The 25,887-nt window shown below is 41.5% G+C and overlaps 1 protein-coding gene across 5 annotated transcripts in view; it reads right to left on the bottom strand.

Moving 5' to 3' along the window:
- The window catches only part of MAP7 (microtubule associated protein 7), a 102,377-nt gene that overhangs the window by 50,827 nt on the left and 25,663 nt on the right, over window positions 1–25,887 (bottom strand). Inside the window, exon 2 of one of the 5 annotated variants that reach the window (XM_021389926.1) lies at window positions 20,845–20,958. The exons of the other annotated variants lie outside the window; for them this stretch is intronic. Within the exon in view, the coding sequence (XP_021245601.1) occupies window positions 20,845–20,914 (70 nt within the window). The 5' untranslated portion in view covers window positions 20,915–20,958. The remainder of the gene's footprint in view (window positions 1–20,844; window positions 20,959–25,887) is intronic. 5 annotated transcript variants of the gene reach the window in all.

Genomic DNA, 25,887 nt, shown 5'->3' with positions numbered 1-25,887 from the left:
ACTCCATACTAATCTGTTACTTGTATTTTACAATTGGAAATTTGGGAACAAATGACAGCAATCTCTCTGTAGGTATAGGTCAGAAAGCTCTATGGTCAAAAATTACACAGATGCATGCAACCCAGTTGGCAGATAGAAAGGTAAAACCAAGAAGGATGTCTAATATTAAAGATAGATGTCTAACATTAAAGATGGATGCCTAGCACTAAAGCTTTCAGAATAAGTCTGGACAAAGATACAATCTGCTCTATGCTTCAAAAATTCAGGAGGTAAAAAACACTGCCATCACAACAAAAACAAACAAAAAAACCAGCCACATGCATACTTCTTAAAGATGACCGTTTTCACAAAATCCACTTGTCAGTAACAACTCTGAAACTTCCCCTAAAGCAGAGCCTGGGGAGACATGGGCCTGGCAATCTGCTTCAGCAGAGCAGGCGATGTTTTTTAGTGCTGCTGCGTGGTAGTAGAAGTCACACTGGTCCTGGACAGAACAACTTCCTTACATTTCTTCTTACACAAACTGTGTTTCAGCTGAACACCGAGTCAAGGCTACTCCTTGCTTTCATTTAATCACTGTACGCACACAGTGCAGCCCTAAAACCTGTTCAAGACCTGTACGTGCTTTTTCTTAAGATTATTTGCTTTACGAGCAGAAAGATTACACTGGCAGCCAGTGCTAGCTTTGCTTCTCTAAGCTCTTATGCATGCCTACATAACAGTTACCAGAGTCCTTCAAAACACAATAGCAAGAGAATTCTTTACTTTCAACTGGCACCTATTACAAATAAGACCCTGCTGAGGAGCATGCAGGTGGATCAAGCACAGACACCCAACCACAACAATGTGAACACAAAACCAAACCATCTCCTTTTCTCATTGCTGAATTTCATTCACATGTACTGTTCAGAATGGCTGTGTCTGAAACATTTACTCTGACATTTGAACTGCGCAGAAACAAAGGAATTAAACATGAGCATTTTTTTTCATATAAAGTATCTCCTCCTCCTCCTCTCCTCCCTTGCAAAAGCAGATTAAAACTTTCCTTCCCTGCAGGAAGTAATAATTGTTGGCTTGCAGGTTGTTGCCAGCCTCCAAAGAACACAAGTAGCCTGCCTGCAGCCAGCTCCTACTCACAGAGTGTTCTGAAAACAAGTACACCCTGGAGAAGCTGTGCTGCAGAGCCTTTCCTGTGCAATGGACATGCAAGGGGAAGCAAGGGAAATACCTGGGTATTGAGGACCATAGGAGCCAGCAGTAAATTGCAGGAGGGACGACGACATGTGATGTTAAGATGAATTTTGCAGCAGCTCAGTCACACAAGCTGTGAGCCTGCTGTGGGTACTGAGGCAGTGGCAATACGCTGCTGCCGCTCTTTCAGTTACTCCATTGGGTGATAGCACACATGCAGGCAGAAGGGAATCATCAGGATGGAAAACGTATATCCTACGCACTTGCTGTCAAGACCCCTTCTCTCCACACAAAAACAGAGGCCCTCTTAAGAGCCCTGGTTTAGATGGTTCATAAACAGAGGCTACAAAGATTTCCCTAACAGACCTACCACTTCAGTGGGAACACCAAAACGCTTTCAAGCCCAACGTCTTCAGTCTCCTTCATCCAAATGCTACAGAAAACTATTGTCTGGGACTGCTTACCCCACTCATTAGTACCACTCTTGAGAATATTATTTTTTTAAAAAAATTACAAGAAAATTTACAAAAACATACATGTTCTCATAATTCCACCACTGAGGAACTGAAGCAGCTGTTTTGCAAATACAAACAAATTAAAAGATATCACGCTGCAGTGACCATTCCAGCTTTCTTTCCTCTGGCACTTCTCACAGAAGTCTACCATCAGAGTTGCCATACAAAGCACCATTACTGACACTTTTCATCTCAGGTGCCTTGGCTGAGCTAAGTAGAAATGAAAACTCAATAGCATTAGTGTTTACTACTCACACAACAGTATAGAAGTTGTTGTTTTTATCATACCGTAGACCAGGAAGACAAACAGGTGCTTTTAAACTGTCACAGTTAATTCAGCACTAAGTTGTAAAACACTTGAAAACAGAAGCATAAATAGATTTCTTTGGAAGCAATCCACAGACAAAATTGGATGATGCAAGTAACTACAAGAAAAAGGATGCTTTTTTTTCCTTTTTTGTTTTAAGATAGAATTACATAACTGCTCTACTGGGAGATGCATATTCATGAAAAATTACTTTTGGCTGACCATGCTGGCTTTTTGAAGCATTGCATTCTAAAATATGAAATCATACAGAATACAGCAAACTGAGTGCCTTGGCAGGAAGAACCCTTACGCTGCTTAGGCTCTCTTAATGACAAAGGAAAGCTAAACATAACAGCATTTACAAGAAAGCAGACAAGCATATTATTTCCTCTGGATAATTACATCACATCATTATACTGCAATGTAAAACAATGATATCAATATTAAAGAACCACTGGAAAAAAAGGTGCCTGCTATCTATTGTAAATGCCTGTGCTACCGAAGCAGTAGCTGTGCAGCCGACAGGAGGCTGGTAGGTCTGGCCAGATACAGATGAGAGGAAGCTTTTAAATTACACATCACCCAAATAAAATAAAACCTCAGGGACTGCAGAGCAACCTCATTTCCAGACTATCAACATCTCGAGCTATGCAGACTGTCTTAGGCAGCATACAAAGCAAACCAAGCCTGGGCCATATCGGACCTACAACAACCAATTTGAGATCCTACTGCTCAAGGACAAAACACTTTCACCCCAAGTGAAAGGGTAGCAACTCCTGCTCCTCCATCAAGACCTGAGACTTGCTACTGCTACGGAACGCAGATCCCCATGGCCAGGATGGTCAGGACCCATTTGCTTGGTGCTGTAATGGCCGTCCATTGAAGGTCACTTCAGAGGATGAAATGTAACATCTGTACATTTCACTGGATGGGAGTCACTTCTCTGGACTTTGACCAGAGAGCTTGCTCCAGACAATGAGGTAATTCCTGTGAGAGCATCCAAGTCACGAGGCAGCTTACACCTACCACTGGCAACTGGAGAACTGGGCTTGGACCTGCCTGCATTCAATATTGCACTGATAACAAGGTCAAATCACTTGAGCTGGGGACAGCAACTTGAGTATTCATTATTTGATATCAGCTTCTGCAGAGGGCATGGTGACCAATGCATGTAGCAGACTGAGTTCTGCAAAAACACAGACTGCAACTCCAAAAAAGGGAAGGTGGATGGAACAAAGGGGAAAATGGATACTCTGCTACAGTTTGCTATATTAAGCAATTTTATCCTAAGATCTAGCCACTTTTAAAAACAAAGCAATTTCTTTGGTCTCAGCTTTGCAATAAGAGAAGGTAAGGTCCCCAGAAACAAACACCAAAAAAACAATGATCTTATCGTGCAATATATATTTTTAATTAAAACAAACATGCCACAAAATGAGCAGTATTCAAGATTAATTTAGGAGATTCCTGCAAGCTCGCAGACTATGTGCTTCCTTCTTGCCAGCCCACTAACATACACAAGCCACTCCTGCTGAACTCCGTGCATATCTGTGCTGTCCTCCATGCTTCCAGCTCTTCCCAAATTTGTTCAGGCTGCGCTGCTCTGGCAGGACTTAGCACCGCACGCACCGAGGTGAGCAGCTACCATCTGGTGACTTCACCATGAAGAGAAGGAGCAGGCCTCTGTCAGTGGCATTTCTGCCATGGCAACACCACGCTGATCATTCAAAAGGCAGGCACAATTGTTTTTGTGTCTCACGGCAAATAATCCCTTTCTAGACTAACTGCTGCCATATGGGGACATCCCCAAATAGGAGTACTATACCCAGGTAAGGACAAACACTCTCTGCTGCCCCTGCTGCAAAATAAAGGAAGTTCAAAAGCAGGACTATTCCTTTCAAAGCCTTCTTTCTAGTGTCACGCTACCACCTTACTCAAGGATGCAGATGAGACCTATAGCACAGCTCTACCCCTGCACTACTTCTGACTCTAAAATGCTTTTAAAACACATTTACCAGCTCTCTGGCTTTCTCAGTACCCTAAAAGCTCCTAGCAGCTCTCTGGATTCCCACTTACAAGCCTGTCACATGAAAGCCAATTCCCTTTGCTTTCCACCCCTAAGAAAAGCCACCTACAATAAGGCTTAAGAGATCTCCATTATCCAAGATTTCCCCTCCTCTGCTTTAAATTACTTTAAAGTCAGAATCACTGTATCCGCCAAACTAAGTGGACTCCTGGCCTTCATCCCGTAACTGCTTTAAACAGATCTGCAGTCTCATCCTGTTGCCTCTGTCAAGAAAATTGTATTGCAAGAGAAGCCTCATTTGGGAGAGAATAAATGGGGACTCATCACAAAAGAAACAAACAGGACAACTTCCACCTAGCCTATAGATTTTCTGGCCATTTTCATCTTACTGTCAGCAATGACAAAAATATATCTGCAAAAACAGCCAAGTGACTTAGAGACTGAAGGTGTTTTACTCCCAATGGAGCTGCTCTGCACAAGCACTGACAACTGCCTTTCTTGAGAACTTCCCTAAAAAAAAAAAAAAAAAAAGACTTTCAAAATGCAAGAAAGGTGAATGGGGTGGTGGAGAAGAAGTAGTATTATTTAATGCTAACAGTCTAAGACATTTAGTGCCCCATGAAAAGGAACAAGGCGCAAAATTGAAGCTGCAGAGATTTCTGCAAGATGCAGCTTCTTAAATACTGAAGCACCATGACCTTGTTTATTAGGGAAGAAGTTCATTGTCATGCTGGTTTCATCTACTGACACAGCATGCTAAATGCAGATACTGGCAGTGAGAGAGCTGTGCCTACACCACACCAACTCAACAGCTCATCTTGGCCAAAAAGTGAAGCTAAACATTACACTGAGACCACCATATTGCTTTTGGTATCTAACTGCCCTCATACAGCACCACATCAGGCCACTTAGATATATATCTGGGACATCTACTGGGACTTCTCTCCTAGAGTTAAGTTCCAGACCACCTACAAGCTAGCGGGAACACTACAGGTATTGTAGGCAGCTGTTCCACTGCTGCAGAGCTTGCAGGGCAAGGTCCTACAGGTCATGCATTTTTTCAGGGATGTTCAGAGTCATACTTTCAGCCAAAAAAACAGGACATGAATTAAGACTTCCAGTCTCTATTACCAAACTCTCAAAGAAAGACAGCAGGAAGAGATGCAAAGAAGCTGGGCTTTGTTTTCACAACTTGTTTTGTGAGGACAATGATTTCTGAAAGAGTTAGATGTGCAAAGCCCAAGCAGCCAAGTTCTTGGGTCTCTGCATTCAAACCAGTACTCTAATCAAGAGCACACTCGCCTGAGGAAAAGCAGTTTTCTGCTCACCCACCTCTTCCTCACAATGAAAGTTCACTAGAACAGTCACTGTAACTGCTTAGAGCAACACTCAAGTTTTCTCCTCCCTTTCCTGTTCCTCATATAAAAAGATATGTCCCATTACTGTATGTGAAATAAGACAAGCAAACTGTTTATGCAAAAAGGATTGTTTCCTACCATGAAAAACAGACTCAATAAACCGTATTTCTGTGGTGAGACTCAGCCTTCACCTCATTCACTGTCACAAATAAAAACTGTATCCAGACTACACTCACACTAAGGAAGCACATAATGAATAGAGCCATTATCAGCTACAAGCTCAACTAACTCATCAAGACATCACTTACTGGAAAAATTGTCTTTCAAAGAGAGCATCATGTCAGCTCAGGGACCAGTTCTTTATTGTAATCTTCACTGTGATTTTTACTCATCCAGCTGTCAGCAAACAGGACTTCCTGAGGAGTGAGGTACTGCTTGACATGTGAGCAGCAGAATCTAATAGTTAATTACAATACTGCATACACAGAATTAAGGCTGCACAGACAACCTTGATTGTTTCTGAGCTCTACATCTCTGAATATCTAGACACAGTATTCATTTGTACAGTTTTTATGAATTGGTATGTCTGAAAAGGCATGTATCCACATGCAATCCTAACACTAACAGCATTTATTTTCAAGCCTTTCAAATATGAACACATCAAATGGTTACTAGAGCTCTTTGGCTTTCTTGTTATTAAAAGCATTCGTTACTTCAGGTACACTGATAAAAATCAGTATGTATTTTCCTCAAGTTCCTCCTGGGATCTTTTCCTTAGTGTCCTAGTACTAAAAAGTAGATCTTCACTTCATACATTCCCCTTAAATGTGAACAACATTTATAAGAAAGGAGACTGTGTTGCTCTATAGAATTTCCATGCCCAGCTGATTTCTCTTGGAGACAGACTGCTCTACTGGCAACACAAAGGTTTGTCACAAGAAATTCTTTATTTAAAATAAAGACATTAACCATTCCAAGTCCATGTAAGCTTCATTTAAATTCCTTAAGCACAGTGTATTTTAGTTTTCTGAGCATTTGCTAGTTATCCACTCTGGTAATTACACTTCCTGACTGCCATAATTTGCAGCTCTTAGCCTTAGGAGGTATAAAATTCACTTCTTTTTCCCGCCAGTATTCAGGGAACTCTTATCTCTGACTGGGCAGCTTTTATTTTAAACATGTTACATGATTTCAAACCCAGTCTGAGAAGATTCAGCAGTACTCAGGTTTTGATAATGCCTGAAAGCTAAATCTTCAGACCAGTAACAGATGTAAAAATGGTCTGGTACAGAAAATAAACCAACACCAACACTTTTTAGCCTGCTTTCCTAAAAAGGAACAACAACAGCAATCTTACTTTGTATCATCACACTGCTTACAGACAGATATCTGTAAGTGGTTTATCTACCCACCAAATCCCTTGTTCTTGGTAATAGAAACTGCACAGACCTTTTTATATGATGTTTCTAATAAGTAAACCACAAACTGTTTACAACCTCAAAAAGTTTGTAGTGACCTAGAAAAGATTCTGCATGGAATTTCCATTAAGCTGTTTCTTCACAATGTTACATACGCAGCATAGCTGAGTCAGATCAAAGCTTTACTTCATTCACAGTTGCTTAGCCTTACTGATGAGAAGGCTATTAACTTCCACAAACACAGTCACGTATTTAAAAATTATTCTGCGTTATGTAATGCATAGGGTATATTAAATCAAGTTACACAGGTAAATTTCAGTTTGAGGTTTCCTGACATTTCAGTGCTTGGTCTTGGAATCTTCATTATTAACAAGCAGACTGCATTATGTACTGACATAGATTAGTCAGCTAAAACTAAAAAACAACAACATAACCTCCAATGCAATCAAAATAAAAGTTAACTTTATAACCTCCCACCAGTAGATTGTCAAATCACTTTGGGAAATCTAGATGCTGTATTCTCTGACATAAAAATTAATTTGGCAGACCAATTAACCATGCCACCAGGTGGGGAAAAACACATTTTGCCAATATTTTCCATTCCCTTTCACCAGCTGCACTCCTCCTCCCCTTTCCCTATTGAACTGCATCCTTTGCTCCTTTCCTGAACTTACATCCCTGTCCACACCTCTTCAGGCACTGCCTCAACCTCCTTCTCCTGTTCCTGAGCCTGCCAGCCTGCACCCCTCCTATCCCACCTTTCTACTTTTTGCCCTTGCAGCTTTCCAGCCAGCCTTGTTCCACCCAAACACCTCCTCCACGCCTCTCTCCAGCAGCATCAGATCACCTTCTCCTGCAGGTCCAGCAGCAGGTGCCTGGGCAGCAGCAGAGGAGAGCAAAGTAAGGTTGGCGTGCCTGGTGCAGGGGCAGCCCGCAGAGGCTGGAAGCAGCCAGGGAGCAGTCCTGCTCAGCCCTGGGAGCACCGGGGAGGAGCGTTCTCACTTGGTCTGTGGGGATGGCAAATCACGCGAACACTGACGAACGCAATGTTTCTGTAAGGAAGGGTGCTGCTTCAGTTAAGCAAAAATAAGAGAACAAAAATTTAGCACTCCAGTGTTTAACACATCCCTGTCAGGCACAAGCTATGACTTTTTGCATTGCCAGTTTGGGCAGCGTTTCGTAGGCACAGGAAGGACAGCTCGAAAACAAATTTTCTCCTCTAAAGTCTGGTGGCCTTAAACCATCCCAGTGGGGCTGCTATCAAGATTAAAAAAAAAAAAAAAAGTTATGTTCCCAAGTTTCATTCTTCAGTCACTGGTCCAGTTGCTGAAAATGAAAAAAATACAGGAAAAAACAAAGAGAAACAGAGGCCAAGCCATTTAAAACTTGCAAAGTTATAAAGAGACTGAAGCAAGCCTCTTTTACTGGAAAATGTTACGCAATCTTAATTACTTGCCATCTGCTCTAGAAATCTCAAATCCAGCAATTAAAATTCTGTTATTTTATTGTACAAATGATATTGGTTTTACAAGAACATCACTAACATGCTTCATGGAATTACATCTCTTTACTCCACTGTGGCTTCCTTCTTATTCTGGACAGAGAATGGAGAGTTTAGACCTCTAAGCCTCCCACAACAGCCTAACCATGACAGACTGGTACCAATAAAACAAAACAAAGTTCTGTTATCACCAAGAGCAGAATAAAGACAACATTTCACGAAGAGCATCTGAATTTGCCTCCGGAAACAATGAGAACGTGTTAACAACAATTGATACAGTAGTTGGGTCCCCGTCTTCAGGCAGTATTTTACAAGGATTGCTAGACTAAACAACAGCATCCCATGTGTTATCTTCAGACCTTTTTTATATAGCATATTCTTGACACTGATTCTTTTCTTCGATCAACAAAAGTAGAGAAAAATGGGACTGTCAAGTGAAAGTTTTTGTTGTGAGAAGCTTATCTGTACTACTAGAATATACCCAGTTCCAATCTATTGCTCTGTAACGTGCATTTAATACTCCATTTCATCACAGAAAAAGGTGCATCACAAAATGATGTATACATTACAAAAAAGCTACTAAAAAAAATGAGATGAGCAATATTATGCTGCAAGGGCAATATTCAACCCCACAGAGTGATGCATTACTCCCCACATCCAGTCACATTTCCGAGCACCCAGCAGCCCGCTGCAGTGCCTGGCAGCCAGGGGCAAGAGGCCCAGGAGCTCCAGCCAGGGCAAACGGCCCTCCCTTCTGTGCGCAATGGGGGAGGTGGATGGAGAAGCACTGCTTCACCTTCAGGCCATCATCACCTTGCTCTTCCCTGTGCACAGGCTGAGACACTGCTTGCCACAGCCATCACGTTTCCGTCTACACAATCACTGAATTGAGCTGGCTCTGTACCAATAGTGCAGAAGTTTTCACCAACTGCCTTCAAGATCCCCAAACAGACAACTGTGGGGCTTAAGGAGATGCTATCAAGTTTTTGCTTGTGTGAGAGACAGACACTAAGGCTTGGTAACACAACTCTTGGGGCCATGCAGATGAGTCACCACTGGCATCAGGCCAGGAACTAACTTTTCCCTAGGCTCCTCACTTTGTAGGGGTGGAACTTTTGGAGGATGCAAATGGTCTTCCCTAGAAGGGTACCCTTTCTGAGCCTGCCCTTCCAGTTGGGATTCCACAGGGAGACAGAGGCATATCAGGCATGCTTCAGTCCTTCCTAAAAGCATTTTATATTACAAAGAATTATGATATGGACTCAACGTGACAAACTCACTGAGGCTAAACACTAGCAAATTCCACCCAAATCCCAGATAAGGCCTTTGTAATTAATAGTGTCTCAACAACAGCAAGCAGCTCCCAAGGAGGGGATTAATGATTTCCATCGTTCTGCCAGTCTTCCACAGCTACAGTAATTGCACTGAATTTCACTTAGTAGCAGAGTGTTAGTTCTTCAAAACTGTGTCCTCACAACACCACTGACAGTCCCTGTCTTCCTACAAACCCAAACAACCACTAAGTTGTAGTTGCTCATTCCCCAGTACCCGTCTTTTTATCACAATCCTGTTTGTGTGTGCATACCTGTAGCACCGTCCAACCAGACTTGGACATTTGTGCTCTAAGAACAATTTCTTCCAGAGCAGATATGATTAGTCGCCATTTTGTCTCTGGACATCCCCTCTCAGTAAACTCAAGTCTCATCCCTTTCATCTGTGAGAGAACAGCATTCTCCCTGAGAGTGGGCAGCCAGCAGCTTGCCTCTTGTGAGGTTCAGACTACGGAAAGATGAAAGCTCTTCGGAGTGTGACTGAAATAAGATGGTGCACGATATGTTGTGTGGATGGAGACAAATAAGGTGAGTTTTAAAGTCAGTCATTAGCACATTCACATAGGGTGCTGCTGTGTAAGAGACCACCTTACACCATCACCTTACCTCGTGATCATCACCTCATCACCTTACCTCATGATCAGCACAGGCAGGTAACTCCAGAACATCACTGTCTACTCTCAGAACAATTAGGTTTCTTATCACAGATACACAACAGAGGACACAATTACAAGATGCACTTGGTTTCTGTCCAAGACACTTTAAAACATTATTTCCAAAAACTGAAGTGCCAGCTAACTTACATTCATTAGTGCTCACCCACTGCTGTGCCAGATTGGCAATTTAAAAAAAAATCCAACTCGTCAGCACTTTTTACTTCCAATACGCATTTATCTTGCTTTTAATAGAACATCAGTGCCAGAAGCTGATGCAACCAGAGAGAAGCACTCTACAAAACCAAGTTTTGCAACACAGCAGTTTAAATGTACCTTTAACCTTTACATCATACCCCATTTCTGGCTGTGAGCTGTCCAACAGAGCATTGCTCCACGTCAGTTCATTGATTGCCTGCACCAAGAATTTTTCTGGGACATACTGAAGTCGTCTCTTGGTTTCTAGCACTGAAGGCACCCATCGGTTCACAGCTCGTGACTGTGAGGCTTTCTCTAGCTGTCTGATGACAGCAGCAGCAACTCACTCTTCCTAACTATGTGGTCTGCAGCAGACATTATTTCTTCTGCAGATTGCATCCATACATGGCTGGAATCCTCTTGTCTTTGCAAACTCAGTGAGGCCATTGCTCTGCAGCTGTGTATGTGGAATTTTAATTCCTCCTGCTTGCTCGCAATGCAGCAGATATTTGAGATGCTCTCCAATTCATGCCACTTTTACAGAGAAGGCATGTTGAGCTTATCATTACACATTTTTTAATCAGCCCTGTGCAATCTCAAGCAGAATGCTGGGCCCTTGCCATCGCTCCCACAACTGCTCTATGTCTGTGCTGCACACTCAGTCTGACCCTGCTCTGTCAGCAGACAGCTTTGCACTGCAGCAGCCCAGATCCAAGGACAACAAAAGCAGCTCTCAAGCAGAACTGGGAACAGAAAAGCCAGAGATGCCACAGAAAGTGAGCATGCCAACCTCAAATAGCATCCTGAACGCACCCAGGCTCACTGCGCACAGCCTGCCCACAAGCTGCTGAGCCCATGTGCAACACTGTGTCGTAAGGTGAATACATGTCTTGCAATAACAGGGGGCTCTGGCACCAGGTATTCCCCACCAAATCACAGGGTTGGTTCTGCTAAAGAAAGGGCTATACTTCCCTTCTCTTTTTACCCAGTAAGTTTAGGTCTGAAGCACCACGCAGGCCCTCTGGGCGGTGACAGGCTTGGCTTGTACTGGGCTTCACCAGCCTTGGTCACAACAGACCAGTGGGAAATCTGTTCTCATTCCCTTAAAATACCTTTGTTTTGGAGTACATTAAGAAGGAATTGGGAAATAGTATTTCAAGAAAGCAGGAAAAATGAGTGTGAAATAATAAAACAAATATGCAACGCCTATTGATTCTTGGTCTTACGGCACTGCAAAGCTGAATATAAAATGCTAAAATTAAACACATGCTTGTGATGTTCAGCAAGGTCACAGGAAACAAACGCTTGAGGAACTGGTTGTAGCTATCAAGATAGTACAAACTTCTGGCCTTCCTTGCTAAATTACAATCCTTTTCTGTGCTCTCATACAGTACAGACTATTTTGGACTGAAATTATGCTGCCTGCAAAGAATATAAAGTGTCCTGGCCACCCTGGCTCTCCAGCAGACTGTTTTTTTTAATTATTTATCAAGAGAAACAGAATCCTTTGGCAACTTCTGAACACTCTGATGGCTTTAAACTGTTAGACCTTCAAGGACAGAGATCATTGCTTGGCACTTCCAACAGCACCTGATTCCAGATGATAGGGCCACATCAGTGCCCGTGCGCTGTCACAGAGATAGGGCTTAGCTACCCCCTTATCTTTAGAAATTCCTAAAGGGACTAAGAAAAAAATCCCAAACCCATGCCTCTTCAAACTTCAAACAAAGTAATTAACTGTAACTAATGTCACAGTGAACTGATACTCATACCTGTATAATTAGCAGTAGGTAGTCCTAGCTGTCATCTCCTCCTAACCAACCATAAGTTAAGAGCAGTCTAAATTTAGCTGTAATAGTGCAGCCTCCCACTACTTCTACATTCTACAAGATTCTACTTCTATATTCTACTTCTTCTACAAGAAAACAACTAATAAATAGGTAATAATCATTAATTTGAGTTTTTAGAAAGAAAACAGACAAGTCTGCATCCTATACAAAAGCTTTATTTTGTCTATATTTATTTTGTTGAAACAAAATCTTAAAGCAGTGAGATTTGATACTGAGCTGGGAGATCATTTTGAGTTTTCCTGAATAAAAGCCTCCAGATTTTTGTCAATAGATGTTACCAGAAATTAACAAAGTGATTTTAATTTTGGTAGAATTACAGCTATCTTTGTGCAATTTCATTTGTAGGATATGCATAACTTCATTCTTCTCCACCTTTATATTAGAATAAAGTCACATATTTACATTGGCAAAACAGTATTGTATCACCTTGAAAGTATCAAAGTTCTAATGAACATGACAAACTGCTTGTCGGCCCCATGCCCAGAAGAAATTCAGCTAGCATGCTGAAGTAGACAGCCCAAAAATTGTAATTGTTTGAGAAGATAACTTTGGTAATACTGGAAACATTTAAAACATTCTAGTGAGTTACATGATGTTCCCCTTGAAAGAGTTACCATTGTATTTGAAGGATGCGAGTTATCCTGTGATGCTCTCAGCAAATCAGTGACAGAACAATAATCCTCTATGGATGTTCCAAAGAAGCCTCTTAAAGACATGTTATTATTTGGTCAGGAGCTAATGAACATTATGACTGGCTTTGGAAACTGTTCCTCTTCCTCAACATATAATCTGTGATTAGATATTGCAATGAGTAAGAGACCATAAGAAACCTAGGAGAAGGGCACTGTACTGCAAATAGTCTGTGCATCACAGTGTTACTGTGAGTCGGGCTATAAGATGCATTCAATAAGTTGAATAGCTTATCTATTTCCATATATTAAATAAGTTCTCTTAATATTGTCAGCAATCAAATCTCCTACCCAGCAAGCAGCTCCTCCAATACATACACTTAGATCTGTGGCCCTACCTGAAGCCAAGAGATCATTACGCATGGCTCAAGCATATTCAAACTATCCACCAGAGCTGGAGCCGAACTGCATGGGGAATTCGTAACTGCTACAGAACAGACTCCTACCTTACACTTGTCCAGTGAAACGAGGAAGTAAATTCAGAAGGGCAGACAGGCAGGTAACAACTATGGCCTCCTCTGGGTTTATTAGCCACAAACCAGAACAAACTACAGCAGTTAAATATAAACAAATTGCCTCTTGAATTTCAGTAGCATCATCCTGTAAGTCTTGAATATATGCCAAACATTTAAGGACAAATTAGGCCCAGTTACCTTTTTTTTCCCAGAAAAAGCACATTAAATGAAAGCTTACATTAATCACTTGAGAGTTTAGTTGTCTAAACACATGAAGCACAAGCCAAATAATTAACTATAGTATAACATATTCCTTTTTCATATTTATTTGTAAACTTCTTTCATAAATATCTGATTTCAAAGTACCTGTATTTAACAGATAATTCGTATGTCTGATGAGATTCAAAGCTCACTGCATTCCATTGATCATGAGCTCCAAGCGGTTCCTACCACAAAACATTTTGGGTACAATAAAAAGGAGCATCCAAGACGCTCTGCCCCTACCTCAAGATGCCCCTAACCCAGCCACAAAGACATGACAGCCCCTTTCCCAGCAACGGCTCGGGCTAGCAGGCAGCCAACAAGCCAGCTGTACTTCTGCACTGCCACCAACATGGAACAGCCCACCAAAACTTAGTGCAGCACAGCAGGCATCCCAGGCTGTTGTGCTCCATCCTACCCTTACGAGCAGATGGTTGAAAATATTTGCCTTTATGCTTCTCTCCTCACTTCTGAGCAATGCAAGTGACCTGAAGTAGGAAGTGTGGGCTGACTAATCGCTGTGTGTGTTCTCTTCTGTGGAGCCAAAAGGTCAGCTGGGGTAAAAGCACGGGGTGGCAAGAAGTACAATACTGAAACACTCTCCATTTTAGGCAGCCACCTTGTTCAATGAACCACACACAAACCAAGACCTTTCAGTACATGCACTCAGGCTTAAATGGACTGGTTGAGAAACAGTTGCCGAACAGAACAGACTGAAAAGATGGAGAAAGGCCTGTGCAGGCTTCCCCTCCCCAAGGCTAAGCACTTAACAGCGTATTAAAAATGTGGACATCTTAGTGCAGATTTCTAAGGATTTCTCTGCATTTACATAACATTTGGCAGCTCTCTCGTGTGTGGCTGAGAGCCTGTTTGTTTGGGCTGATTTTTCTGGTCTTCATAAAACCATCTGCAACAGTGTACTACTTTACTGCCTTTAGCTCTGTTTGTGGAGAAAAGACACAAAACTCATCTTCCCTCAATTGCCAGATGTTGGCACATGGCAGAGGATAAGGCCAGAGATGTAACAAACTGCAGCAATCACCCCAAGGAAGTTTAATCTGCATTTAAAAAATACAGATTTCTATGCTTTCTACAACATGATTTTGCTACAGGTCAGCTGAAGCTCTCATCATTGCTGAGGGCTTTTTGTAGTATCAAAATATTGGCAAAAATAGTACCAATAATTTCAATGTGAGATTTGCAAGAAGTTCTTTGTGTCCTGCAGATTGTCAACTAGCTGAAAATTAAACCCCATGGGAACAGTGTAAGGCAACAATGAGTTAAATAAAAAAAAATTACAGTTTGCAACCAATTGACAGATATTTTGTTCTATCCCCAAACAGTCCCACTTGTTTTCATATGGTAGAGAAAATTTATTATGAAGAGATTTTAGCTTCAGCAGTCTCTAACAGACTCCCGAAAGCTAGCACTGAATCCATTCCTAGTTTTACCATCAGTAATATCCTGTTCTGTCTTCCCATAAAACTAGCTAGAGAGTGAGTAGGAGAGCTCTGAATCTAGCAACATGATTATACAAATGAGATTTTCTAAGGTGTATAATTATCAAATTCTTAAATCACTTATTTTGGAGGCTGTAACAAGAGAAGACACGCAGAGCTGGGTAGATTAAGCAATGTAATTGTTCCAAAGAAGGGCAACAAGGCTTGTGAAGGGCTTGAAGAATATGCCCTACAAGGAGAGACTAAAGGAACTGGGGCTGTTTAGTCTGGGGAAGAGGAGGCTGAGGGGAGACCTCATTGCTCTCTTCAAATCCCTGAAAGGTGATTGCAGTGAGAGTGGGGCTGGTCTCTTCTCACTGGTGACAGGACAAGGGGAAATGGCCTCAAGTTGCGCCAGGGGAGGTTTAGGTTGGATATCAGGAAAAACTTCTCGAGTCACCATCCCTGAATGTGTTTAAAAACCATTTGGATGTGGTGCTCAGGGACATGATTTAGCGGTGGGTTGTTAGGGTAGTATGGTTAGGTTGCGGTTGGACTTGATGATCTCAAAGGCCTTTTCCAACCTGAGCAATTCTATGATTCACAAACCATGAGCACACCACCCACTCCTGGCTGACAAACTGAACAAGGTCACACTCACACATACAAGTTCACAAGCCCCAGGATCCCTGAGGCACACCTTCGTTAAGCAAAGGGCTCAATGATGCTGGCAGCAAGGCTCATGGGACCAGGTCTCTCTTAGCAACTGCATGAAAGCTGCAGAAAGTGATTACCTGGAGCAGCAGCCTTGTTTACAGGTCAGGTATATCATTTTGAAGTCTGCTGCAGTCCTATAAATACTATTTTTCATGGATGTACTCAGGCTATTGAAGTCTGTAGGGTTAACAGCTATATTTGAATTTGGTGGAGCTGAAGGAAAGATGTCTCTGTGATTTAATTAGATACAGGTAATAACTGATCCCTCCAAATCTGTCCTCATAAGACTACCATCACCCCTGCGCCTCTGCATAACTACAGACTAAAGCAACAGAGATATTTTATTTATAACTACACAAGCCAAAAGCGCTCTTAAGCACACATACATTGCATTTTCTTCAGTTAAAAGAACACAAACTATGGCCACAGTAGATTTAAGTTATTTCACAAGAACCTAGTTTCAAACCACTCAACTGGCAGGCTCAGCAGCAGTACTTGTCCAGGTCATTCCTAATATCTGTGGCACAACCAAATCTCCCTCTCTGTCCCACATCCCTCTGAATGCCCTCTGTGCTTGCTCTGCAGCTTGATGTATCTGCCAGCTGAAGCAGCGCTATGAAATGGAGAGTGGGGCAGGTCATCAAGCTGCAGTGCTTGGTAAAATGAGCAGAGCGCAGAGTGAAAAACATTGTGTCACATCACCAGTGTTTCAAAGATTAAATCTAGCATGTGCCAACATGCCTAACAGCAACCTGTCACCCAAGTCCAGAGGGACCCAGCTTCCCAAGTGAATGCATCCTCAAGATCAGCTCACACCTCCTGTGTGCTCTCTTATGAATTGCCCAGAGTTATCCTAAATTTTAACCAGAAAGCAGAAACATTCCTAGCATACTAAGACATACTTTCACATAGGTCTTACCAAGACAACAAAGTTTACGGTGTCATCAACAAGCTATAGTTATTTGTACTTGCTGTCTTTTCTGACTGCAATAAACTAAGAACACTAAAGCAGGCTTTGCTGTAAGAGCCTTAGAAACACCAGATATTGGGAGCTACTAGTTTCTTCCACTTTCCATAAGGAATCTGACATCTCATCTTCGCCTGCAGAACTCCCATATTCCAGCATACTTTATGTCCTTCAGCTGGCTAGGGAGGATATTCACTGTGTGATGGTAACAAGGGGAGCATAAGGAAGTTTGGAATGCATGCCCCACATTAAAATGTTATGACAAAAAAAAATAAATAAATAAAGCTTTACCACCCTGAAGGTCAGGCTCTTCCTTCATCTGCCACCAAACTACTTGAGGTTTCTCTATCTGTCAACACCCATATAACTTCAAGCTCCTTGAGGGATGCAGTTGGCAAAAAAAATGGGGCGAGAAGGTAGGAGCAAGCAATGAGCATCCTGGTGGGTGGCAGCAAACAGGAGGGCACGGGTGCAGCTGAGCATCACACAGCGAGGCTGCCTGGGCTGAGCCCTGCCAGGACTGCTGGACAGAGCAGGTTCCTCTGAAATGTTTATCTTCTATAATTAGATGGTAGAAGTGTCAGAACAGGTTGTTATATTTATGAAATTTAAACACATTGCATGTTAGCCTGGGGAAAGGCAGCTACATTTGCATTTAGAAGGGTCAGATGAATCTCTGGTTAACTGCTGGAATCCACCTGGGATAAATTTTAGCTACCGAGCAACTGAACCATAAAGAGTGAAGTGTGTGTCATCACTTTAACCTCCCATTCATTTGCCTCCTTTCACCACTAAAAAAATACAGGAAACAAGTGCACTGAACTAGTATGCCTTTTCGTTATTAATCATCAACAATATTAAATTATTTCCAGTTATCTGGACAGGAACACCAACGCTTTGTTATCATCTCTAGAAACACTACAGTGGCTCTATGGACAGCTGAAGGACAGCTGGACTTTTCGTCTTAAAAATGCTTTAGTTCTGTGTGAAACCACTGCCAACACCTTCCTCCTCACCTCAGCCCTGTCCCAAAAAAGCAGCCTGAGTTGTCCTTACATTTACTTAAACCAAAAACTTCAGGTCGAATCCTGCATTCACTAAGGCAGCTCAAGTGATTACAGGATTTGAAGTTAAAGAAAGACTTCCGCTTCCTGTTTTTCCTCCCTTATATTATAAAAGTGTAAGGACAGCTACTTAACACTGATTTCCATATTCCAACGTAGCCTGGATATTGAGTGCACAAACTACGAGAAATAAAAATAACAGACAAAATCCAGAGGGACTCCACAGTTCCCACAGACTCCCACTGGAGCCTTTTTTTAAGAACAGGAAAGCAAACTGTTGCACAAGTCACTGTGCTTTGTGCTTTTGCAACCTTTTTTTAAATACGAGTCTGAAACAGGTTTTCACCTCCAAAGGCAGTGATGCATCCCTTTGTCATGACATTGGTTTCAACATCAGGTAAAAGCCCAAATCCTAGCATGGGATTTTAACTCACTGTAGCCATCTGTTTCAAGAGGATTATATGGATTTTTTTTAAGTGCTAGACACGTTAAAAATAGCAGACAGTGGTTTCGAATGCTTTTTCAGCTACCTTGTGTTAAAAATACCACCTAAGCTTGCAAGTCAAAGCTACATGACCTCTGATATCTTAAAAACCTCAAAATATAATATTCTATAACTAGACCATATGTACAAGTCGCAGCCATTTATTAACAACTCATTTGTTTTCCTTGACTAAAGGAAGCATATATTGTTACTAGTTAAGTCTCAGCTATCCTCAGGCTTTCCTTCAAGAATATAATAGTAATTTCCAAAATAGTACAATCTAAAAGACTGGAGTTTTGTTATGGTTCCCCCCCCACCCCCCACCTCCCTCAGGCAACTTAATGCTGAAGTTTTCCAGAGAATGTTTGCTACCAAATCTGTAAGTCTCTTTTTGCTGCATGCAGTTACTGCACATTTCCAAGGAAAAAGCCACATAATCATTCACCCGAATGAGATCAGCGTCTTTTCCCTAAGATGTTCTGCTGCTGAGCAACATGAGTATCTCAAATCTTCTGTTGTTTAGAGGAAAAAAACCCAAACAACTACAACAACAACAAAATGACACACAGAAAGACTAATTTTGGTTCCTTTTCTACAGGAATCTGAAACATCTGCTTTTTCTGCATACGCTGGAGCTTGCTCTGCATACATGAGAAAAAAAATTATTCCATCTCTACAGGCAAAGAAAACAACAGTTCTGTAACTACTTGATCCATATTCTGATCTACAGGTTTTTATTTTATTTTATGTATTTTGCTTTTTGGCCAAGGAATCTGTACACTTTTTTGCAGGAAAGACAGACAGAAGATTTAAACTAATGACAGTGGCAGACATCAGACAGAGTGACGATTATTACGACCAGTTCATGCAACATGTGCTGGGGCTGCACTATCTGGAACTGGACCATCTGATGCGCAAGCACCCATTGATCTGACCCCTCCATTTCCAGGATGCAGGCTGGCTTCCACCCCTGGACATTACCTCCAGAGCCCTACATGCCAGACACCAAGGTCTAGAAAAGAATAAACCAAACCAACCACCCAACCCAAAAAACAAACCAAACACACACAAAAAAATCACTGCTGCTGCTGTCACCTGGGATACAGAAGGAAGGGAAAAAGCTACATCCCTGTGCAAGGACTGCAAACTGCCAACACCACAAAGGGAAATATAGATTAGGATCAGGTGCTGCACAGAGAACACATGACAGCACCAAGTCAGCATTAAATATCAGGCTACTTCTAGGCACGTTAAGTAGTTCTTACCATAGCAAAATAAAATAAAATAAAATAAAATTCTGTATTAATGAATCAAATGTATTTTCTTTTATTACTTCAGAGGTAGCTGACAGCAAACAAAAAGGAAAAAGGACAGCTAGATGGCATAACCCACAGCCTATAGCAGAACAGCTCTGCCTGAGAACTTAGAGTAAATGCACCAGGCAACCACTGAAGAGGAAAACAGGAAAACCAAATGAGACAGCTAAAAAGCATCCACATCCAAGACAGCAATTTTATTATTATTATTTAAATTTTTTTTTCTTAGCTTAGCCACCAAAAAATAAACCATGTAGAAATAATAAGAAAAACAAAACATAATACTCTTGCTTTCATGCTCTGCATGTACGAACTTGAATAACTAAAAAGATTAAGAGTTACAAAAAGCTCTGCTAATTCCGCATGGGGAATAGCTCCTCACACTGAGCTTTCTCACAGCAGAACATCCTTCTCCAGTTGTCTTGCCTAGGGCAGCCAAAGAAAAGGAAATATTCTCATACCAAAGTTGCTACAACACAACATCCCAATCCCGAAAGTAGCAGCTGTTTTCGCAACCAGTCCTTAGCTTATATAAAAGATTTCATTACGGATAGGTAGGTCTCTTCCTGTTCCGCATATAACCATCCTCTGCATCTCATTTTAGTCTCAAAAACTTGAAGTTAAAATTAATCAAACTGACTGAATGATGTTGTGACCAAGTAGATACCTACACTGTATACACAGAGTATGGCTACTTAGAGCGAAACAGTCAGTAATAAATTAAGCAGAAAATCAGAAGATGATAATCCATTCAAGTTTCTCATGCTTTTAAATCAGAATAGTGATATATCAACAAAATAGAGTCATTTTTGGCGCTACAAAACATCCCCAAATAACTTGGGTGCTCAGTTATCAATGACTGCATAAAGCCTTCCATTTGGAAATGTATCCTAAAGAATCAAAGTTAAAAGATCAGCGTACTCAGGTTACTCTTCCCCAAACCCCCACGTCATGTTAGGCTCTTGAAATTAATCAGGAAACAAAAGCAAACAGGGAAAAAGACTACACGTATCCCCTGGCTAGAGGGAATAGTGTTTTCCAGTTTCTAATCAGGAAGCCATTTAAAAAGATTTTTTCTGGAAATACAAACTGTGAGCTGCTTACCTAGTTCATCCATTATATTCAGTACTGTACATTCATTTGCACTGCATCTTCTACTGCGAGTCCATTGCATGATCCATATCACCTCACATGCATAACTTCACTTGGTCTCCCATCCTACATTAAAGAAATTCAGGCTGGCAATTATGTAAGCCAGTAAAAGGAAGGAGGAGATGATGAAGAAAAGGTGCGGCTTCAGGAAGTGTAAAAACACATACCATTAAAATAGACTTCTGAGGTCAAATTTGACCCACTCTCTCCGTTTCTGGCCCAGCATCTAATCAAAATGGAGTTTGTCACATCCACAGCATCATGAGATTATATACAGGGGCAGGGAGGGGGAGAAGTCTGCCGAGCCCTTCCCTGCGCTCCACGTCAATAGATTTGGGCTTAGCCTATGCTAAGCAGCTCAAGACACTGGTTATTGGTGCTGGCAGCTGTCTACCACACTGCCCCACTTCCTACTGCCAAGCACCCGGCTTGCAGGGAGGCCTTGGGCAGCCAGCTCCAGCCTGCCTCCAAGGGAAGTAGGGCAGCGGAGCCTCCATGTTCGCCCTGCACAGTCCTTCAGTCATTTAAAATTGCAATTTCAAGCAGCTTGGAGTAAAGACTTTCACAGTAATACTAAAAAATCCAAGATATATTTCAAGATAAAGAAAATAGAGATGGAGTCTTGGTTTGAGTGAAGGATTTTTGCACACGTACACAAGATTTTAGCATTGCAACATTATGTCATTTAGTATTTATGTGGGCATAGGTAATTCTTGACATGCTTCTACTGTCTTGATAACAAATGAGTCTTTTCAAGAAGCACAGTGCAACCACTTTTCTCAATATTATAGCAAATCAGTTACTAGCAACTTGAAAACAATGGATATATTACTTTCTTCATTCTAGAGGGAAAAAAAAATATAAAAAAGCTAACAGCTTTCAACATGACCTCAGGAAAGTCCAGAAGTCATGGCTCTGTCCTGCCACCTCAGCCAACCTTGAGGCTACAACTGGCTAGGGAACCTGGAGGGTGGGGTTGAGTGCCTGGTCCTTGCCAGAGCATTTCAACCAACTGCATCCAGTGATGGTCCGTGGAGCACAAACCCCACCTCATCTCTCACAGCTTGGATCCAGACCTTTACCTGGAAGTGTTTCTGTTCTCAGCTCTCTCTATCATCTCATTTATTCACACTACTGGTGCTCTGATGCGTGCGTTCTCCTTCTGCCCTACAGCTGATACAACTGGGCCCCAGTTCTGGCTAGGGGACCCAGCTACATCATGGCAGAAATGAGAAATAAGGCTCTACAGCCCTTCCTGTGAAATTCTGAACCTGAAGCATCTTGGGTTTATGGAATATTAGAGAGGCAGACTGATAAACACTCTGCTCTTAGTTTGCAACTCAAATTAAGAGTGTTATCATCAATTATGTTTGATTATTAATATGGAAGACTAATTGTAATTAATTCTAACAACCTTGCTCCAATGATGAGCAGGTAACTTGCTCTGCAAATACTCCCCTTCAGGTACTGTATTAAAGGATGGAAAACAAACAAAAACATTTAAAAAAAAACCACCACGAGCTCATTTGGAACGTGTCCAAAAAAAAAATCAATTGATAGTGACTGTAAAACAGAATTAAAAACCTAAGGAGAGAGCAGGTTAAACCAAGCCCTTGCTACAGTACTTCTAAAAATAAAAAGCTGTGTTTGTGTATTCTGATACATTCACATTGCAGTTCAGATCACAAGGCCTGAGGATGTAAAAGCTATTCTCTTATGGACACGTAGGGTAAATTAACTTGCTAATTCACCCTCTAATGCACAGTCCACTGAGCACACAATTACATAAAAAAGGAAAATGAAATTTCATGCAGTCAGGCAGATTAATTTGTTTGGTTTTAACAGTACGTAGAGAGATTTTTTTTTCTTTTTTTTTTTGTTGATACTGATATGTACCTATATATATTTTATTTAAACCATACCTCATCACTCATCCTTAAATCAGTCACATGCACAGCATGTATGTAGTGAGCATTTGCCATCCTTCCCTAGCACTGCCAGACAAAAGCTACGCTGCCAAAAATAGCCACACAGTGTGCTAGCGCTGCTGCAGACTGCCCTAGATACATTCAAACCAGGAAGACTGAGCAGCCCTGCCGCAAGGAAGGGTTAGGTGCTAACCTTCATAATGGGCCAGGGCTGAAAAGAGGGAGCAAGATGAATTTCCATCTTTGAAGTTAATTTTTAATAAACATGACTTAGCTGAGGTTGAAAAGGTTAGTCATCTGAAAGCTATTTCCATGCAGAGCTGGAATGCTTGTGAATATGCACAAAACATAACGGAAAAAGGGTTAGAATATGGCTTCTGCAAAAAAGCCAGGTAAGTACAAAGGTGGTTGTTTTTTTAAAATATTATACAGATTTGGCTTTGCAAGAGCATGGTCCCAGGCTTTGATGGATGGTTTCTTCATTTAGTGTCTCAATTATTATTTTTAAATATGCTTTCTTACTACTTTTTTCATGGCAAAAAGCTAACAGCTTTTGTTTTTTCTAATCAGGTAAGAAGCTGGAAGAGCTAAACAAGTCACGGCTTGTGTAGGAAATGTTGAGAGGGCTCAAAGATAATATAGTGCACCTCAGAGTGCCAGACAGACCCCTCAGTCCCTTGTCAAACATCAGTCTATGCTCTCCACCACCCCAGGGCTCCACTGTCAGAAGGCAGTGCCTTGAGCAAAAGGAGATGGGTGCTACAGCTCTGTGACAGCACAGGCAGAGGAGAGGATGGTGGCCTGCTGCCCTAACGTGACATCTGCGTCACCTCCTGGAGGAAGGGAGCTCGGTCTAGGCAAAGAGATTGTTGCCTGTATCAACCGACTGAGACAAAATGGATTTCCCCAGCTTAGCAGGGGATTGCCCTACAGAGACAGACAAGGCTTTACCTTCAGCCAGGTGAGTAGCAGAAAAGGAAAAGCAACCCACACTCACAGCCCGCACCTCTAACTGGCCTGCTTGCAGGTGGGCCTTGCTACACATCTGCTGTTTCCTAAAGCACACAACAATCTTGGGCACCTACGTGCTAAAGGTTGGCCTTTAGAGTGTAAACATTAACCTACATTATCAGTTTTTATCTCATCCTTATGAAAGGCTTAGTATGATGTCAATACTGTATTTCTTTAGTGGGCAAGCTGCTGTTTTAACTCAATGCTTAACTTTCTAGACTTATTTCTATGAAGGTTCAGTGCAGAAAGAATTAAATAGACATGAAGAAAAGGCATGGGAAATCAGCCACGTGGCTGGCAGGAGCTGATGCTCCTGTTGGTCTGCATTTTTGACATGGATGTCATGTGCCTAGGGGATAACACAAGAAATAAACTGTTTCAGCAAGAACCTGTCTTCACAAAGAGGGAGACAGTGGGCTGGGGGAAAGATTCAAATGCCTGAAAGCCTGGGAACTCCTGAAAAATTCAAGGATACACTTTGTGGCCTATCATAAGATGGATAACTTAAGCAGGTTGGCACTTAACGACATTAAAACTACCTGAAAGAAGAGTGTAACTCACTCAGTGCTGTCAAACAGCAGAAGCAAAACTGGTTTTGCAGAAGATTTCATCATCATTTGTATTCTCTGGACTACCTCACCCTCCTTGGGGCTTTCATTACATTGAACACTAAGGAATATGCCCTCAAATTTAAATATTAAAAGAAAAATCCACTATTACAACAGTGTTTTTCAGGTCTTAACAAAGACTTTCACGCAGTCTCCTTTTAAAGGAGTACAAAAGGTTCTAGCAGTAATATCTTAAAAACACTGTAAATACGGGAAATTACATCTGTCCATGTTAAGTTTTCCTCACATTTCAGTCTACCAATATTAATCAGAAGATGCTGATACAGAATTATTTTGGCATAGTATTTAGGAGCTTGATCCTCCATTCTTCAAGACTGGAGCCTATATTTGTGAGTTACAGCATAATCCTGTAGAACTTACTTTTATTTTCAAAGTATCACCATTTCCTTTGTGTCTATAAATGTCTCCATAACAAGTTAGTCCATCAGTTATCTAGCATACATGTACTGGTTTATGCAATATTTTTTCCCATTATTTACATGTCAAAACATGAATGGATAGATTTTTTTGATTGCTTTATTTCTGGTAACAAGGAGGCAATCAAATATGCAGGACCTGAAACTCTACTGACCAGACATACACTTCCACTGTAGGTCCTCACAAAGTTCTTGAGTGCATTAACAGAAAACAACTCTTGAGCATCTGAACAAGTCAGTCACTTTTTCCTCACCAGTCCCATCCATACTATTAAGAACACTAACTAATTTTTATTCTGCAGAAGTTGATATTCACTGTGGGATGAGAATAAATAGAAGTCTCCTTGACTGCACTGTTGGCTTCGCTCTTGGCTCACTGTGTGAATTCTGTCCTTCTTTTACCCTATTCCCTACAAGGAAAACAGTAAAGTTTTTGTTGATATTATTTTTTAAGGAGACTTTGTGAATCTCTCTCTCTATATATAAATTTATCCTGTGGTGAAAGTCTCTCTTCCCTGCATCACACAGGTCTGCAAACTGCACACGCAGGGTGATGCCCTGGCACTCTACTAGCAGCAAGCTAGTATGTAAAACACCAGTGAGCTCAATCAAGTCACAGCATCAGGACTCTTACCTTAAATCAATCTGAAACCCCAAAGAGTATTTTCTGAAAAGAGCACAGTGTGATGACACAAGACCAAAAAAAAAAAACAGTGCAAAGATCCCTTCTGCCTTTTTCAATCTTTAATCACTTTCCAAGCTGGAAAGTTGTCCTGGAACAACCTGAGCAAGACAAACTATAGCTGGAAGGGGAGAACAGCAGGGTAATTGGTTGGCAGCTGAAGGATAACAGAAGTACTCTGGAGTTCCTATTCCAGGAAGATGAACAATACATCTTTCTTCTAGTCCTCATAAGCCATTTGCCAGGATCGAGGCTTGTACATGACACACAGTCTAAGAACATTCATCAGATGCTTGAGAGGTTGCAGAGTCTCCCTCCCTGAAGATCTT

This window comes from Numida meleagris, chromosome 3, assembly GCF_002078875.1.
Source record: "Numida meleagris isolate 19003 breed g44 Domestic line chromosome 3, NumMel1.0, whole genome shotgun sequence".
Classification (NCBI taxonomy): domain Eukaryota; kingdom Metazoa; phylum Chordata; class Aves; order Galliformes; family Numididae; genus Numida; species Numida meleagris.
Note: the sequence above shows the minus strand (reverse complement) of the source record. Positions and strands in the feature narration are given on the sequence as shown.